This window comes from Periplaneta americana, chromosome 8 (assembly GCF_040183065.1).
Source record: "Periplaneta americana isolate PAMFEO1 chromosome 8, P.americana_PAMFEO1_priV1, whole genome shotgun sequence".
Taxonomy (NCBI): domain Eukaryota; kingdom Metazoa; phylum Arthropoda; class Insecta; order Blattodea; family Blattidae; genus Periplaneta; species Periplaneta americana.
Window position 1 is genome coordinate 142,218,592 of NC_091124.1, and position 20,080 is coordinate 142,238,671.

At 35.6% G+C, this 20,080-nt stretch overlaps 1 protein-coding gene across 3 annotated transcripts in view; it reads left to right on the forward strand.

Annotated features, from left to right (window-relative positions):
• Positions 1 to 20,080, forward strand: part of LOC138705112 (ankyrin repeat domain-containing protein 26-like) — a 164,792-nt gene that overhangs the window by 22,268 nt on the left and 122,444 nt on the right. For all 3 annotated transcript variants that reach the window (XM_069833750.1, XM_069833751.1, XM_069833752.1), the window contains exons 3-4: positions 276 to 477; positions 14,047 to 14,246. In XM_069833750.1, coding sequence (XP_069689851.1) covers positions 276 to 477; positions 14,047 to 14,246 — 402 coding nt within the window. The remainder of the gene's footprint in view (positions 1 to 275; positions 478 to 14,046; positions 14,247 to 20,080) is intronic.

Consider the following 20,080-nt stretch of genomic DNA (forward strand, 5'->3'; position numbering starts at 1 on the left):
TCCTGTCCTGCCTTAGTTACCCTGGGATGCTATTATTTTGTTTAGTTACAATATGCTTTATACAGTAATCAACGGAAACAAGGAACTATGACTTCGTAATTATTACATATGTCCTTTGTAATATATTATACATACTTCTTACAAGGTCCCATATAGATTCGAAGAGAGGTGACAACCTTATTCAGACTGAAAATGTTTCTTGATGCATGGAGCTCTTCATCTTGGTAGAACAGTAATGTGGAACAATAATGTTAATAATGATCATTGTTTTCCAGCTTGGAGAATTTCCTTTGCATATTGCAACAGTTGCAGAGCATAAGGATCTTGTTGAACTGCTACTGAGATACGGCTCGTCAGTCAATATAGTGGACAGAGACAATCGATCTCCTCTGATGTTTGCTGCAAAATGTGGAAGTATGACATTGGTACAACTGTTTCTAGAATATGGTGCTCAACGTGCGGTTATGGACTCAAATGGTAAGTTTTATGTGCTCCCAGTAATTAAATTAGCCAGAAGGACAGAGCATTAACTTTTCATTTTGAAGACATGGGCTCAAATCCTGGAAAACCGAAGTGACATTATAGTAAAAAAAGGTTTTAGATCAAATTTTCTACGGATACTTCAATTTTAATTGTTATTACTCTGCCAGCCATGTCTTGTGGATCCCTATCACCACAGCATGGCACATCCTCAGGTTGCGGATAAAAGAGACAACCTCCAAATATGGAGGGTATCTGCGAATATATTGAATAAGCAGTTGCAGACAGCTGATGAGGTGTGGTCCTCCAGCTTGGGGGTTGGGCGAAAGCTAACAACCCATCATCGTAAAAAGAGCTTGTTACGAAACCCCAACATAAGCCTCAGAATGGGACTGATTCTTTGGCGTGACCACAGTTTAAAAATAAGGTGCTTAGGAAAATATTTGGGCTTAGAGGGATGAAGTTACAGGAGAATGGAGAAAATTACACAATGCAGAATTGGACTCATTGTATTCTTCACCCAACATAATTAGGAACATTAAATCCAGACATTTGAGATTAGCAGGGCATGTAGCATGTATGTGTGAATCCAGAAATGCATATAAAGTGCTAGGTGGAAGACCTGAGGGGAAAATCTTTAGGGAGGCCGAGACGTAGATGGGAGGATAATATGAGAATGGATTTGAGTAAGGTGGGATATGATGCTAGGGACTAGATTAATCTTGCTCAGGATAGGAACCGATGGCAGGCTTATGTGAGGGCGTCAATGAACCTCCAGGTTCTCAGGTTCTTTAAAAGCCATTTGTAAGTAAGTAATTACTCCACCAGTTCCCTATTGTCTGATGTATGTGTTTTGTATAACTATGAAATAAAAATTAAGATATTGTATAATTTTTGTGAAAAATCAGAGGGATTACTAGGCTATGTAAAATTGAGCTATGTTAACACACAATAATTTTAACGGAGTTTTGATGAATTAAAACATAGTAAAATAAATGAAAAAAAAAAATAGTCCTTTAATAACATTTAAAAAAATACACTGGCGTGATTCTTGTTCATTCCTTCTTATTACTATACAATAAATTAATTAAATTAATTTCACCTCATAAGATGTTTGTAAACTGAAAACTTTTCGAATGAGACATTTTGGCTGTTTGGTATATATTTCCTGTTTTGTTGTGACACATATCTGTCAATGAGCCTATCTTTCTGTTGCAAAAAATTTCAGTATAGAATTCCGTTGTTAGTTCATGACTGACGTAGACAAGTCCAAAGCATCCCCAAGTCTTGAAAAATATATGCTAACTTAAAAAAAAAAAAATATATATATATATATATATTTATCCACTCTTGATCAGTGACGTCACCAGGATCAGAGCGAAGGGGGTGTGGATGGGGTGCGAGCTGTAAAAATTGTGGTACATAAAAAAATCCAAAATGTTCTCTCATGCACTTGCGCACATGCTGCCGCTGCCGCCTACTACCACCACCACCACCACCACTGCCGCTGTCGCCGCCACCGCCACCACCACCACCACCACCACCACCACCACCACCACCACCACCACCACCACCACCACCACCACCACCACCACCACCACCACTTACCTGGGAATGTGTGTTGAATTTCATAATGTAAAGCTATACGTCTATTATGATGGACAGCGTCAAATTTGTCGATTAGATCCTCAATGTCCAGGACCTTTACGATATCCTGCTCTATAGCAAGGACTGTGAGGTCACTGAGACGTTCATGGCCTGTTCTGTTCCGCAAGTAAGTTTTAATGCGACGTAAACACGAAAATACATGTTCACATTCTGCACTAGATGCTAGTGTTACGATACAAATTATGGAAAGTTTGTGAATTTTGTGAAATGCCAATTTATACTCCTGAAGAAAATTAACAAATTTAAAATGTTGTCAGTAGTGACATCATGTTCATTCTCATAACATTCAATTGTTTTAGGGATTAATTTCACTTCGGCTTCCACACTTTGTTCATCACATCCATAACGATGCACTAAGGGACGTAGTTTTTTCACATCCAAAAAATTCTTAGATTCGGGTTGCAAACACTTCATACCATTAATTATTCAGCAATGTTCAGAAAATCTGCGTTCCAATTCATTAAAAATTTTATCAAGAATTGGCATAAAGGCATCCGCATAGTAATCATCTTCTGACTCAAGTTTCCCTTTATGATAATGCTGTAGTACGTAACAAAATTTTTCAAGTGCTCAGGAAGACGGCGTGACCTTCTATGCCTGCTATCTTGAATTCCATTTTCTTCTTGCAGTAAACAAGCTTCTAGCCATATTTTTCTAAGATCCTCCCTATAGTTTCGTAGAATCTTAAGGCAATCAATAGTGCTTTTAATCAAAGTGTACTCACTACCAGTGTCACAATCTTTACTCTGCAGAACATCAGACACAATTTTTATATCTTTCAACAAGACACTAAATAAGCACAAATGTACTAAAAATTCCATGTCTATTGAATTAAGTAACCCTTAAGCCTCTTGTAATCGATTTCCTCTGCCTCTATCTTCCGCTAGTCTGTGAAGTGTGACAATAATGGCAGGCAATGTTTTCTTCGTAGCTTCGCAGGCTGCTGCTTGGCAAATCCACCTCGTCTTCTATAACAGTTCTATAACAGATTTTCTCATTTTATGCTGAACATTAATAAAAAGGGAATGCGTGGCTGATCCTGACATAAAAACATACAACTTCAAAGTGAAAACATACAAAGTGAAGTGGCATCCAATAAGTTACCCTATCTGGTCTAAAACCTATAAAAAGTGTTCATGAACTTTGTCATTTAAGTAAAAACGAACGACGACAGTTAACTGTTCAGTTTTACGTACATCTTTAGTTTCGTCTACCATAATAGCAAAATAAATAGCACTGTTTATTTGTTTGCTCACAACTTCAACGACATTTAAGATTTCATTCTGAATTGGTGGATGAGTATACGATCAAAATATACAGAAAACCAACCACCACCACACACATACACAACATATGTAATCACCCCACACAACACAAACATGCTGCATTCAGGACAATGGTATACAGATTACTCAACATACCCATGAGCCAACAACACTACAATGAAGACGTGAACACAATCAAATACATAGCACAAGAAAACGGTTACAATCCAAATCTAATAGACAACATCATAAGAAAGACAAAACAAAAACTTAACAAACACAAAAACACGCAAAACACAACTCAAACACAAGAACACAAGAAATACATCACACTAACATATGAAAACAAAAGCACACATAAGATCGCATCTTCATTCAGAAAGCAGAAATACAACATAGCATACAGAACAGAAAACACACTACAAAGACATCTTAACACACAAAAAACACAAACAAATAAATATGACCACACAGGTGTATACAAACTCACATGTAATAGTTGCGACAAATTCTACATTGGACAGACAGGCAGATCATTCCAAACACGATACAAAGAACACATTAAAGCAATAACCAGAGGACACAATACATCTACATACGCCGATCACATAACCAATCGTTGTACATTTAACATGTTTCATCCTGGAGAATACTTGCTCACATTATGTGCTACCGAAAAGTGACATGTAGTAAGGTGCATGTCTATTAATGTCGGGATATTTTTCCCTGGAAAATAGTTGCGATAGAATTCTAGTAAGGGGGCATTGTAGAACTTATTCCTTAGGTCTGATGCACATTGAAAATCAACGCACTCCATCTGCAGATCCTCGGAGACCTCGTCTATGTTAATAGTCAAAGGGAAAGAAAACATACTGAAACTTGCAACATTTTCCTTGAAGTCTTGAAATCTAGCAGAGAATTCGTTTCTTAGTTCTGATATGTCATCTGCATACTTTTGAGAATGTTGATTATTACACTTAGGGCTGGAAAATCCACAACATTTTTGTTTTTATTTGTGTTCTTCAAAGTCGCAATTTAGTCTCGAAGGCCTTCACATGATCAAACATAGTAATGATCAATTGATCTTTACCTTGGAGACGTGAATTAAGTTCGTTCAGTTCTGTTGTGATATCTACCAGAAATGCAAAACCACACAACATTCTGCTTCACTAAATTCTGCAGTACCGTAGGTTTTCCCTTTTCCTCCATGAAATTTTGTATTTCGTTTTTGGGATCAAATACTTGCTTCGATATTTTACCACAGCTCAGCCATCTTATTTCAGTGTAGTAAACAATGTCTTCTAATTCTGAAACGAGATTCTTTAAGAAATTCTGAAATTCTCTATGTCATAAACCTTGCAAACGAATGAAAAAATTCACTACTTTTACAACAACCTTCAAAACACTATCTATCTCTAGGGATTTAGCACAAAAGTTTTCTTGATGTATTAAGCAGTGATATTCCATTACAGAAATATTGCCTACTTCAGATGCCTTTGCTTGCAGTAATTTAACTAACTCTTTCCATTTTCCTGCAATTGTTAAACCAGATAGATTTGTATATTTCAAATCAAGCCTATTCAAGGTTTCATTGACACTTCCATTTAATTAATGGCTTTAGTGATACCTTTAAGGGGGACAAGAGCAGCTAATTTTTCTGTAATATTGAATCCTTTATCAACACCCCTTAAGAAAATAGCTAACTGGGCAGTATCACTAGCATCACAGTTATCGAGTGCCAGAGAATAGAACTACAAATTTGTGGCTCGGAATTTTAAAGTTCCCTCTATATTAGTCGTCAATTCGTAAATACAGCGAGCTACAGTCTGTCGTGATAAGCTTAATTTAGCAAACTCCGTTTTCTTGTCAGGACATATACCAGCAACATTCCAAAGCCATTCTTTAACAAACTCGCCTCTGAGAATGGTTTAGATTTCTTTGCAATCATTTCTGATACCGTGAAGCTCGCTCTGATCAGAGATTCAGACTGGACATATTGTTAAAAATTAGCTGTTTACTTTTAAGCCGATGTCTCCCATCATGATCACAGATACTTTGTCTATGCGAAATTGGCCCTGAAATTTATCATACGAAGATGTATGTTTGGTGTCGTAATATTGCTGTATGTTGTATTCCTTAAAAACCTAAACTGCTTCATTACAAATTAAACACACTGTTTTGTGATATGCTTTAGTAAAAAAATATTGATTTGTCCACTTCATTTGAAATGACCTGCCTTCGTCTGAAACTTTTCTTTTCTTTCTGCTACACTTAGAAGTCATAATCACCACTTAAAAAAAAATCACAGCACTGATAATCAACAAGTCTCTCACTATGAGAGCCTGCAAACTGAAAGCTACGTATGTTATTTTCAATTTTTACAAATTTTATCAAACTAACAAATATAAAATATCTAGCACGCACTCTGCTTTGAAAAGTAGGAAGATAACAGTGCATTCAAGAATGCAAGGGGATTTCAAAGCTATGCGCGATTATTAGGTATTATAAATAACTGTTATGGCATTTCCCAAAACAGTTGGGATTTCTTTCTTTTCTTATACAGTAGGATGAATAGAGTGAAGATTCGCACACAGGCCTACATGTGCTAGTAACAATTTATTGTAATTTCTTTTTTAAATGTTGTTCTCTTGTAGGTTCATCTTATTCCAAACAAATCTACTTATTTCCAAAGAAAAAAATAATACAGTATAATTTATAAATATGGTATCACTTTGGGCCACATGTGATGGCTTCAAGGGCCGCACATTGGACATGCCTGCTGTAACACTAAAACCTCAGTTTTTTTTAATTTCGTGACATAGAACCTTACAATACTGAGCCAACGATATGTTCCGAATGCTGTGATGTTTATAAAATGGTACACGCAACAGTGCTCAGTTGTTTCTCTTTTTCTTTAACTGACGCTTTCTTTGATGTTACACGTCTGCTAATGGAAAATTTGAGAGTATATCCTACATTCAGGGCTGGGCAAAATACTGACATCCAAGTACTGTATTTGAAATACAAATACAAAATACTTTTAAAAAATTAACCAAAATACATTTGTATTTCGAATACTCAAAATACATTTGTATTTCAAATATTCGATACAATATATAAAGAAATAAGAATATTACCGAAAATCTAAAATATTATATTAACATTAAAATTATTTTTATCTCCAAGTTTTATATAAACACTGTAACTGAACATTCTTCCTTTTCCCAGTCAACAATGAAATTGTGCTACATATGAATAATTACTGCTCCCTTTCAAAAAAGCCAGTTTCTCAAAAAGTTCATCAGGTAAGGATCCCCTTGCTGGTGAATGAATAAATCCTGCAAAACAAAACCATCTTTCTACAGGCGCAGAGGAACACAAACTTGTATTATACTTTATAAATGCTTGTTTCACTGTTGGGTAATTCTCTAGAGTGCACAGGGTTTTCCCTTTGCCATTGAAGAATTGTATGAGCTCATACTCCACAGTAGACAAGTTCTTTTCTTTTTGCTTTTCAAAGACTGTTGTACTTGATTGAAAATATAAAAATAGTTCATTCTTCAAATCCAAATCCAAAACTTAAAGGACAAGAAGAAGAAGAAGAAGAAGAAGAAGAAGAAGAAGAAGAAGAAGAAGAAGAAAGTATTTTGAGTATTTGAAATACAAAATACATCAATTCGATGTATTTAAATACAAAATACAAAATACTTTCTAAAATCCTTGCAAATTACAAAATACAAATGTATTTCAAATACATGTATTTCAAATACCCTACATTTAGGGTCTGCTCATGATGACGAAACAATGAATGGAAATATGAAAAAAAAAAAAAAAAAAAAAGTGTTATTGAAAGAGTAAGTTAATATTATATTTGTTCAGAATAAAATTATTCGTTTTCAGTAAAAACAGATATTCACTCTCAAGCAAGTTTTAATTCTGATAAATCTTTCTCAAAACACTAGACCTTCTAGGTAGAAACATCCTATCTCTGATAAATCTTTTTCAAAACACTAGACCTGCTAGGTAGAAACATCCTATCTCACGAGGAAGTGCCTATTTTATCCAGCCAACACTTTCACACATTCTGGCTGTTTTGTCTGCTTTGGTAACTATAAATGGTACATATGCCAGTGCTCAGCTACTTGAGCTAAAAAAAAAAAAAAAAAAAAAAGAGAGAGATAAAGCCTGACAAACGTATAACTAAAATTTCAGGCTTTCACACAAAGATAGAACTGTGATAAAATGTTTAGGATGCAGTTTATTTTGGAATATCTGTAAAATTTCCTAATCTCTAGTAACTTGTCCTAAAGTTGTGGTAATCTGTAGATAATTGCGAAACTAAAGAGATTAAATTTCAAGACATGGTTGGAAAGCACAAAAATTTCATTATCATAAGGAAATTATTTTGAAACCTCTGTTTCTTGTGAAGTTCATTTACCTGAAATGCTGATACTGATATAGATTATACATTATTTTGAAATTATGGATGACTGGAAAGTTTTTGAAAATATCAACAGTTAACGTGGTGTCACCGAGACAAACGACACATTCTTATACAGTGTCGTCAACTAATATCAAAAAGTGCACATGTGACAGAGGTGTCAGACGTCCTGTTTCAGAGCCACTGGCTTTCACTAAGTCATGTGGCTGCCATATGAGTCACACATTGTTTTTATGGAAGCAGACTATAAAGGGGGAAACAGATCAACTTCAGATATGTTCGGCGCTGCCATTTTAGTGCCAGTTTCAAATTGACATAATACTTCACTCAAGTATATTAGCATTCAAAGTATTGGTAGCCATTGGAAGTGCAAGTATTATTAAGCTATCATCAGCATCCAAAAAAGCTTTTAGAGATGCATGTCATTTTTCCTTTCATTCGCCTATGTCTATAATTCGGATAACTTTGGTTTTTTCCTCTATGGCTATATCACAGAAGTATCTGCTTAGGTGTTGTCTGTCTATTAACTGGCTTGGCATAACAATCCTGTTTGACATAATTTCTTTATACAAATGGTTCTGAAGCTATGGGACGTAAAAGAAATTTTGGAAAAATATATATGCATCTCAAACCAAAACAAATTAAATTGAAATAAATATAAAAATAATTTATGCTTATTAATTGCTTTTAAATTAGCGTTGAAGAGAAGTAAAATTCAAATATTTTGCTTATTATTATGTAATGAGTTAGATGTAATTGATGCTATTGAGAAATATTGATATTAAGCATTCACCACCACTAAAACAGATCTAGATCTACTTACAAACTTTTGTGACAATTGACATGCTACACATATACGGTTACAATGACTCCTCTAGTTAGTGTGACTGTTAACTAATGGTCAGTCATAAATGAGTTCACTGAAGGTTTGTCAAGTGTCGGGTCATTCAAAAGAAGTGTGAGGTGAAAAAAATAAGTACAATGATATGTACAAATTAACCCAGATAAGCCTGAAACTTTTTTTACTATGAATTTCATCATATCCTTATAAAATGGACTTAAAATATTCGTTTATATAGTTTTTTAACAACCACTGTGTAATCATGGCATTGGTTTTTTAAAAAAGTGGCGTCCTACATATAGGTCGGTAGGATATAGGGAGAACATATGGGCGATATGCATTAGTTGTCCGAAATGTAGGAGCGAATGCAGATAAAACGAGTTGTGATCTCAATGTAAATCAAAACTACAATAATATAGTGCAACAATGTAATTTTAAACTGAATACTTTAACTCATTCTTGTGATAATATATTATAAACTGTAAACACAGAGTCTAGGGGAAAACGGGGGGATGTCCACTTTCAGGCAAAATTCAGATTTCCATTCACTTATATACTTCATATGAATTGTATTCATTCTACACTTAGAAAAGGGGAAGAAAATTCTCAGTTACCGAATAATTGCTGGTTAAATATTCCTTGTACAGGGAAAGAAGGGGGCATTTCCATGTCGAGCAGTGAAAGAAGGGGGTCATACAATCAGTTTTTCATGTTTCCTTGCTATTGGATTGAATATTATAGCGTTTGAAATCACAATCCATTGTTCACAATAATCACTAATAAATTTAGCTTCAACAAAGGAATTATTATTATTCGTGTTAGTTTTACTAGAGCAACTGAAGTGCAAACATGTGTGACTCTGTACGGTATCAGAATCTCTTTGTACGAATACAAAAAAAGGGGAAGAGGTTTGGACGTGTTAATGATGCTTTCAAAAAGATAAGAACCCAAAGTTTTGAAGCCGGTAAAGAATGTTATTGCAGAAACAAATATTTTGAAAAACTACAAGTCTTTGATATTCAGAAAATAATACATGACTTTAATGCACTGGCTGATTGGAATGCACAAAGTTCTCACCTTGCTGGCCTCATCACTGTTCAACTAATATCACGAAGAAGGAGCAGGAAGAATGAAGATGATGCTGAAGACGGAAGAATTGGTGATTTTGTTGTGTGTCAGAAAGCCTTCTTATCTGTCCATGGAATAACGAAGAAGAGACTACAAACAATTCAGTGTTCTTAGAAAAAATTTCTGGATTAGCACCAACTGATGGCAGGGGAAAATATGGAAATCGTCCTCACAAACTATCCACAGGTACACATGACAAAGTCACTGAGCATATTAAATCTTTCAAAGGTCGTTCAAGTCATTACTCAATGGAGAAAACTTCTAAAATTTATCTTCCTGAAACCCTCAATGTAAAGAGATTGTAGGCCTATAATGAACATTCTGAGACTTATGAAACTTATAGAACTATTCTCCACTGAGTTCAATATATCATTTGGGTACCCAAAATGTGACACTTGCAGTACTTGCGATGAATTTGCAGTCAAGTTAAAAGATAAAGTACTGAGTTGTTAAAGCTTGCCCATAAGAAATACAACCAGGAAGAATGAGATTGAACAGGAAATACAGCATTTAGAAGTTCAAAAGAAAGTACATCTTGCAAAGGCACAAACATTTTATCAGCGTAAGACTAAATCTAAAAACAGGTGCAGGCAATCAGAAGAAGTTGAGAGTTCAGTGATGGACTACCAGAAGAAACTGCCAACACCAAACATCTCATATTATAAGCACCAATTATATTTTTATTCATTTAATGTGCACCAATTGTCTGATTCTAAACCAGTTTTCTATACTTACACAGAAAAAAAACTGGAAAAAATGTTGCTAATGAAGTAATTTCATTCTTGGTTCACTATTGCGAATTTGAATTATCTTCTAATGTTCGCCACCTAGAACTGTTCTGTGACTGCTGTAGTGGTCAAAACAAGAATTATACAGTAGTGAGATATCTCCATTACATGGTGCACGAGAAGAAGAGGTTCAGTTCAATCCATGTCACATTCCCTATTCGGGGACCTTGTTACATGGAATGCGACAAGAATATGGGACTTGTAAACACAATATCAAAAACTGAAATTCCTGACGACTGGAATAATATAATCAGATGTGCCAGAACCAAGCCCCATCATTTCAAGTCAATGAAGTCGATAATCCCATGATTCGAGATTGGACTAGGCCTACATTCTTGGAATGATTTTACCTGAAGGAATGTCCATTCCAGTCAAGGCCAGTGAGGGAACTGCGAATAGAAGAGAAGCATCCAAGAATGATGGTTAATAGGGATATTTACAATGGTGCCTGGTACTCTTCTGTGATTCGACCTCCACTTAGAAAACGGCCAGTGAATGCAAACTTATTGAGTGGAGAATTCTTGTATCCAGACAGAGCATATGAAGTTTCATTTACTTGGTTAGTTAACGACGCTGTATCAACTACGAAGTTATTTAGCGTTGATGGAATTGGTGATAGTGAGATGATATTTGGCGATATGAGGTCGAGGATTCGCCATAGATTACCTGATATTTGCCTTACGATTGGAGAAAACCTCGGAAAAAACCCAACCAGGCAATCAGCTTAAGTGGGAATCGTACCCTCTCCCGAGCGCAAATCCGGATCGGCAGGCAAGCGTCTAAAGCCTTGGTTATTCTGAACCGACGCATGCGACTGCGAGGTGCCAGACGGGCCTCGCACCACGCACTTCCTATGCATCGGTTCAGAAAAACCAAGGCTTTAGCCGACAGAGCTATGCCGGTGGCTGCATATCAAGGTGGGATTATATTTTTACAAAATCAATTTTAAGTAGGCCTTCTTATTAATTTATTATATTATTAATATAATATTATACTGTATTATTTTAGGAAAATTGCCGATATCACAAGAGAAGTGGCAGAATTTGAAAGAGCTAAAGGTGTTATGTGGACCAAACGCTCAAAAATTCTACTCATAGTTCACTAAAAGTGGCTGTGCATGAACAGAAACTAACTGAAAGAGAACCAATTACTCGGTGTTATGAAGTGCTAATTTTATATTTAATTTTGTCTATTGATTTTATAGTTAACTAATATTTTGCTCTTTTTCTATGGTATTATTAATGCCATTATAGGAGTAGGACCCCCTTTATTCACTTTTCTAGTTGCCGGGGCCCCATTTTTCCCCTGTACGAGGTTACATCAAAACAGATTTTTAATTACTGTAGTCATAATACTCCAGTGTTGTGCATCACACGTTGTATACTGGTATAATATATAACAATAAATATCACAAAATAAAATGGTGGTATTAGTAAATATCATTTTCGGAATGATAGAGTTTCAAACTTTAAAATTGATTTCCTGAAAATTGTTTAAAAGTGGACATCCCCTCTTTTTCCCCTGGACTCTTCAAATTGTTTTCTCTTATATATTCCTGAAGTGAGCAAAGTAATAATATGAACATTCAGTGTTCATTACTGTGAATTGCAACAAAATAAATCCACATATGTAATTCAGCGGTAAATTGTGCAATATTGTAACTTGAAAATGAAATTAACTAATCACAGTGATGACATAAATACTGTAAACTGTCACATACATGCGAAGTTCTGAATATTTACTACACATTAGTGTGATATACAAGAAAACATTTGACATGTAAGCCAATGCCACACTTCCTTCCTACAGGAAGTCTTCTGATGACACACTCTACACCTGGTTTGACAGTTCTGTTAGATCACCAAATGTTCGAGCCTGTCGTATCTCGAATCTGCATGTTCCATTCGCGATGCCTTGCTTGGGCCTCTTTTTGTTGAGCGCTTATTTGTCGTCTGAATGCCAGATGATCCAGCTTTCCGTCATTATTTTTGTGGAGAAGCCATGCATTTTCCTCAGCCATGTCAATACACTGCATGATTATGGGGAAGTACCATTTTTTTTACCACAAATGACAGTTCTATACAATGATATATTCTGATTTGCACAATCAACTCCACCCATGTGTTTGTTGTAGATAGATATATTTCTGGGCTGAGAAATTTGAATTTTCTTTTTCTCAAGTCTTGAATATCTAGATACACTTTGCAGTGGATTCACAGGCACGGCATTTTATGCTACAGTAATGACACTGTTATCGTTCCACTTGCAAACGACAACTTTTGTTTGAGCTGTTTGGAAGTCATAAGATCCTCTCTATCTTTTCTTCATCTCAAGAGTAGTCACCAAGGGGCAGTTTGACTTCCTGTTGTCTCGAATTGTAACAGTAGCTCTGATTTTTCGCTTTCCTAGCTCCACAAATAGAGGAATACTGGTGAAAAAGTTGTCGAAGAAAAAGTGATAGGCTGCATCAGGATGCTCAAACCTTAACACGTCAGAATACTGTAACACGATGCTACCTCCCAAGCCGTATTGTTGATAATCTTCTTTTATTGGGATCGAAGCCCCTTAATATGGCTCAAACCAAATGACGAATCCATTGTCTGTAGCGCCAAGCCAAAATTTGAAGCCATACCTGATGGGTTTATTCTTGATAAATTGTTTGCAGCCGTGGTGTTCTTGAAAATCTGCTCTTTTATTCATTATGTAACATACATATTGCTGGATTACAGAATTTTAAATATTAAAAAGACAAAATTATTTTAACAGAAATGTACGCGGATCATCCTAACGTCCTACATATAGGTCGCTTCAGTTTAGCCTATTATAAACGCGAAGTAAACACAGTAAATTGCAATCTTATATAATAATACATTGTCTTCATGTCTTATAAGTGTAGAAATAAAATTACAAAGTTCTAGTTCCACTTAAAAGTAAATAAAATAACACTTACAAAGTGTTTGTCATGGTAAGACACAGACAACTTCCAAACACAAGTATACTACGATATGAACACTTGCAACATCGGCTGTCTCATCAACAACTAAATAGATGTCTGTAACATTAGCAACAGGACTGCCAACTTGGAGTCAAAGAGATAGATTTAAATTGAGAAAATATATGCCGTCCTACATATAGGTCAGTAGGTTTATCTGGGTTAAGAGACAAACACAATAAAGCAAGTCTCTATTATGATGTGCACTCTCAGAAAGATGACTGAAGCACATGCTTCTCTATTGTACTTTTGTAAAAGTGGAACTCCTGCAATGCAACATAAATAAAACCCTGTAACAGGATAGGCAGGTTGATTTATAAAACTTTGTCTCTCCTATTTCCACAGTAGCCATCAAGAGTTATTCAATTAGTGGCATAAGTACAACTTACAATGTAGGCTTGTTTCTGTTTTATTCAGTAATGTAATTTGGTCTTTTTCTTTAGATTGGACAGCAGAAGATTATGCATTAATGGCAGGACATCAAGATATAGCTGCAGAATTGAAATCGCCATCTGAAAGGATGGTGATGTCTTACACTGAGAAAAGAATTGAACCTCAAGTGCGTGATATGGGTATAGTGTCTACTAAACGATCAATCTCAGATGCATCCCTTCCTCCTGATCCACCAGAACAGGAAAAAGAGGTATGAACAGTTGTGAAAAAGGCGGCCATATTAAACAGATATTGTTTGCTCAGAGTTTGCATTGGACTCACATGCGTGTAAAAATGGGGAGATTTTTCTCATCAACTCTTCTATTTAGCAACAGTATTAACTAATGCATATAGATTGTTAGTTGGGAGGCTGGGGGAAATAAGACCTTTGGGGAGGTGGAGACATAGAAGGGAGGATAATATTAAATTGGATTTGAGAGAGGTGGGTAGAGACTGGATTAATCTTGCTCAGGATAGGGACCAATGGCAGGCTTATGTGAGGGCGGCAATGAATCTCCAGGTTCCTTAAAAGCCCTAAGTAAGTATTAACTAACGGTCAGTTGTAAAAGGGTACCAAGGTTTGTCAGTCTTTCAAAGGGAGTGGCCAGAGTGACCTGAAAGCAGAATCCTGCAGACTGGCCCTCAGCGCAGCACTGTTAGTCCTAATGCTTAAGCAGTCCAGCCCACCCAAGACCAAAACTGCTTGGCGCGGCCACTTCCTAGCCCATCACGCTGGGTTTCGCAGCCCAACTTAGCCCACCGCACTGCTTAGTGCGGTGACGTCATCCCACCAGTTGATTGCATTCTACTCTTTTCCTGCTTGCGCGCATTAGTTGTGCTTTCGCTTGGCGTGTGGCATAAGCATACAGGACACAGTACAAAATTAAAATATTTTCCACTGCTGTCGAACACAGATTTAAAAACTGTTCCTCTGGTACTTTTTGAAATTTTCATCCAACTTTGTATTTTTAAACTTTCTAGCAGCGATTTTCTCCTTCACTATTTTTTCTCTAGAGAGATTGTATTTTAGAAAGTATGCTTTCACAGCCGGTGTCTGTGATGAAGTTTTTCCGGGCTGCTATTACACTATCACAGTTTTTTGCAAAGATCTTTTTATAAAATATATATTATACAATATATGACAGTGTAATGGGTTTTCTTTTGTAAAAGTTCCTTTGATAAAAGATCTTTTATTAAATGTAAGTGCAGCTTGTTATCTTTGATAAAAGATTTCTATACCTTGAAACAAATATGGCGGAACGCAAATATAACTAGATTGTTGCTACCACAAAAATTCTGATATCGGAGTATGAAGCAAATGAAATGTAAATAAATAATTTTTATAATGTAATATTAATATTATTTGGGCGAATCCGGAAATGCATATAGAGTGTTAGTTGGGAGGCCGGAGGGAAAAATATCTTTGGGGAGGCCGAGACGTAGATGGGAGGATAATATTAAAATGGATTTGAGGAAGGTGGGATATGATGATAGAGACTGGATTAATCTTGCACAGGATAGGGACCGATGGCGGGGTTATGTAGGGCGGCAATAAACCTGCGGGTTCGTTAAAAGCCATTTTTAAGTAAATAATATTATTTTTATAATAATTTATATAACTTTTCAAGTCCTCTCATTGCAGGTCTTTCAATAAGTTCTGATGTATACCTCTCTTATCACGTCTTGCAATCCATGGTTTAACCCCTGACCTGAGCATCGTTTCAAAACGTATTAAGTCCCCCAGTGGACAAAATTAAATTTGTTACTTTCTATTTATTTATCTTTCATGCTGTGAAGTCTGATGGTTCCAAGTCGTCATATTTGTAAACTGTGAAACCAGTACTTAAAAACGGTTTTGTGAAGTGTTTTGAAAACTTCTCCGGTTTACAAGTAATCCAGTTTCTCGTCGTTCGTGTAAAAAAATTGTACTTAAGTTGCACATAATACGTTTTGAAACAATGTTCCTCATATTTGTATTGTGATCAGGAGTTTAACTCAAAGGCGTTTCTTTCTCAGTAACATGCATATTGTAATAGCCTAATTGAACTAATTGCAGCTAAACAAGCATAATACTGTTCTTTATTCATGATGTTATAAACTTAACGCGTAAATAATAGTATAAACAAATCATAAACTTAACACGTAAATATTAGTATCAAGTAATCCACGGAAAGCGTGTTTTAAAAGATTTTATGTAGTGTAATATACCCCAAATCCTATCTTTCATCAAAGATCTTTGTTGAAATATTTTATCATAATATTCTTTGTCAAAGAACTTTGATAGTGTAATAGCAGCCTCACAGAGACTGTATTTCTTTGCGATGCACCATTATTTGGACTCATCTTGAAAAACAGAAATCAAAAACGAAAACGTTTGAAACAGTAGCTGATTGTTGATCGAACCGCACACACAAGCACAAACCCTCATCAACTCAATTCATAAGTAACTGATAGATGCAGAAGCTTGGGCTCATGCTTTGATACAAACAAGTTCACCGCACTAAACCGCTCCACAAGCAGTCTGCCGCGACCTGTGCGGTGGTGCAGGGTGACGTCACGGGCTAGTTCTGTGCGACACTGCTTAGCCCAGTGAGGTCAGCGGTGTATCAGCCCGTGGACTAGGGCCGATCTGCTCGACTCTGCCTGAAAGTCACATTCAGTAAGGTATTTTTTTTTTTTAATTAGAGAGGGAATGTTCTTTCCACTATTGACCAATGTGACTTCAAAACTTTAATGTATTTGCTGTTTTCTATATTTTTGTAATGTTTTAAGTTCATATTTTGTCCACAAGATGTCAATATTTATTTTACAACCATATCATGATTGCCCAATGTTGCCTGGAAATCACAATCATGTCATGTAAAATTATAGTAAGTAGTGGTAGTGGTAGTATGTTTGGATATATCCATTTGCTTTCTTGCTTCCCAATAAAGTCGAGCCAGCGTTCTTGTAGATGTTGCCTTGAGAGCTAAACAACTCAAAATGTGATCCTTATTCATTGTAGAAATGTCTTCACGACACAGGATACAATTTGGAGAGTTGAAGATTTCAATTTTATAAAGGTGTGCAGCCAAAGAGCCGTGACCTATTAACAATCTAAATGTTTCTACAGCATCAAGTCTTGGATGTTCGGAAATTAAATATTATTTTGCAATATAGCTGCCTATAATTTGTCATTACTTTGAAATTTGAAGTGCTCCAACAGTTCTTTCTGGAAGTTTTTTTTTAATTATAATTTTTGCAGAATGATAGGGTAAATTTTGATTTGGCTTCTGTAAAATTTTGGTGCTCTTCTTTGTCAAAAAATCAGCATTATCATTACTGTGAATCATGCAGTGAGAGGGTTTCCATTGAAGATGGATAATTTTATTTTGTTTAAACAATAATATGATAATATTTTTTATTTCTAACACTTTACTGAAGATTGGAGAATTATTAGTTGCTATTGCTTGTATAGCCGAAGTTGAATCACTTAAAATAACTGTGCACTGAAGTGAATTTATTCTGTAGAGAAGATGTGTTAGTGCAGGGTTTCTCATACTTTTTTGAAATGGGGACCACTTTTTTAAGTCATAACAGTTCTGCAGATCATCTTAATCTTGTTTACTTCGAAAGCAGATTTATCATTTTTGTAGCATATTTTAATACCAGTATACTTATATTTTAAAATAGAATTAATTAATTAAAATTAATTAAATTTATATTAGTATGAACTAATGAAGCTAATGTTAATAGATGAACATTCATTTTTGTTTCTTTAATAATTCAAAGCTATTAGAGTTTGGATAATCTTTAACTTATTAACTAAAAAAAAATAAATAAATGTTGGTATTCACATTAATGAGATGGACGAGCCTGCCGATTCTTGCACAGTTGTTCTATATTTGGACTTATGCTGGTAAGCTTAAGTCTGAGATCGGCACATACATCGAGTCAATTTCGGTAGCCAACTTTGTTTTTATTAGAGTTAGTGATGAAAACCCTTTCTCTCATAGATATGTAGAAACAAACTGAATTATAATCTCTAAAACTCCATTGTACAGTTCACTATATTCTCTTTTCACTTGTGATGAGGTCTAGAAATTAACCATACCTTCCACTTGGAATTTCATTTTAAGTCCGGTCTCATTCGAGAGTTCAATTAACTGTTCTCTTTCACTCAATGAAAGTTTGTTAGTTTCAATATCGCAATGACAATGATCACGAACTCATGAAAATTCGTCATATTTACTTGGAAAATAAGTTTCAAATTGTGACCTCAGAGTTGTATTATTGGAGTACGACGTACAGTACGTGACCATTTCAATGTGCAGACTGGGTGATGGCAAAACTATTAAGACGGCACCAGAAGTGCAGGGAAAAGATGGTGAGAAACCCCACATTCATGGTGCTTTAAATCCCTCTTTTGTTGCCGACTGTAGAGTGGGTAATAAATTTGATAAAATGTCAGTAAGGACTTATTGTGAGAAAAAGTTAAAGGCGATTGCCATGTGTCATTTCCAAACTCTGAGATTTTCAACTATAAAGTGATATGCAATTCGTTTGAATTTTATTTTTTATTCTGCCTTTTTTGAAAGACCACAAGGGCAGACCTCGAGGACCACAGGTGGTCCACGGACCATAGTTTGAGAAACACTGTGTTAGTGCAATCTAGTGTCGTGTAAAATAAAAATTAATCAAAAATGAAATTTTACCATTATGTGTTATTTAGGTCATTATCAACTAATATGGAGGCTTGAAATCATTTTCTGACTTCAGAAAATAATTTTGGTTATAGAGGTTAAATTATATTCACAATTAATCCTAGTGCTTACAGTTTAAGATACAGATAGTCCATTGTTACATATGGTCAATTTTACTGGCATAAAAATGTGGATTTTGAAAGCTGACACCATTAGGAAAGTTGAATCATTTGGATATACAAAAGAATGTTAAGAATCCCATGGACAGCCCATATATATAATGATGAAGTTCTTAGAAAAATGACTAAGGTAAAGCCAACTCCATTGCAGGCCAAATCGGCCCAGAGGGTAGTGAGAAGTTGAGATCCCAAATGTACTGACAGTCTGGATTAATGGCAGTAGAGAGTCAGTCCTATGTGCTCTTCATCTTTACCCCCAAGGAATTGTTAGAGACTGAGTAAACATAGGGCCCTAGTGCAGCTGGGAGGTTTAGATCAATGGAGAAAATTCATGAACTCATCAGAAAACGAAACCTCGACCTTCTGGATTTGCACCTTTATGCCTTAACTGTGATGCTGCCACATGCCTATAGACAAATGGATACAACGCCAATTATTTTTTCTAAAGCCACCAGGTTGCTTTTCGACATTTCTGGTGTTCTCTCCTGGCAGTGGGTTAGGTGTAATCCACTTCTGAGGTTGAAGTGCCTGGAAGGTGGAGTTACATTGCCCTGATGATATCATAGAATGATCATGATTATGTGGCATCAGGAGAGGTCTTAAATCTAAACTTACCTAAATTCCAGACCATGGACGAACACAGGAATAATTCCCTTTAAGGAAAAATTCCTGTGCTCTAACTGGGAATCGAACCTGAAACCTCATGAACTGTAGCTAGAAGCTCTGACCACTAGACCATGAGGCTGGCCAATATTTTTAAATATAATATGTAGAAAAATAGCATATTTAGGGTACAATCTATGACATAAAAATGTTATCTCCATCAACTCCTCATAAAAGGTAAAATTGAGAGAAAAAGAGGAGTGGGTCAGTGGTAGATGTCTTGGCCTTGCCGTATACAGCAATGAACAGTTTTACATGCAGAGGAGCTATTTCAGATAGCTGAGATCATGATGTTTTAGTTAACTTGATTACCAACATTCTTAATGAATATAGCACTAGAAGAAGAAATGCTTATCATGAATGTAAACTAACAATGAAGACTGATGAGAAGTTTCCAGTAGACAATAATATTCGTCCTCTTTGGTTCATTGGTTACCATGACATGCAACTCGAAGTTGCTTGAGGACAGTGCATTTTGAAATGTGATAAGATAACAGTTTTAGAATTACTTTCTTCAGAAG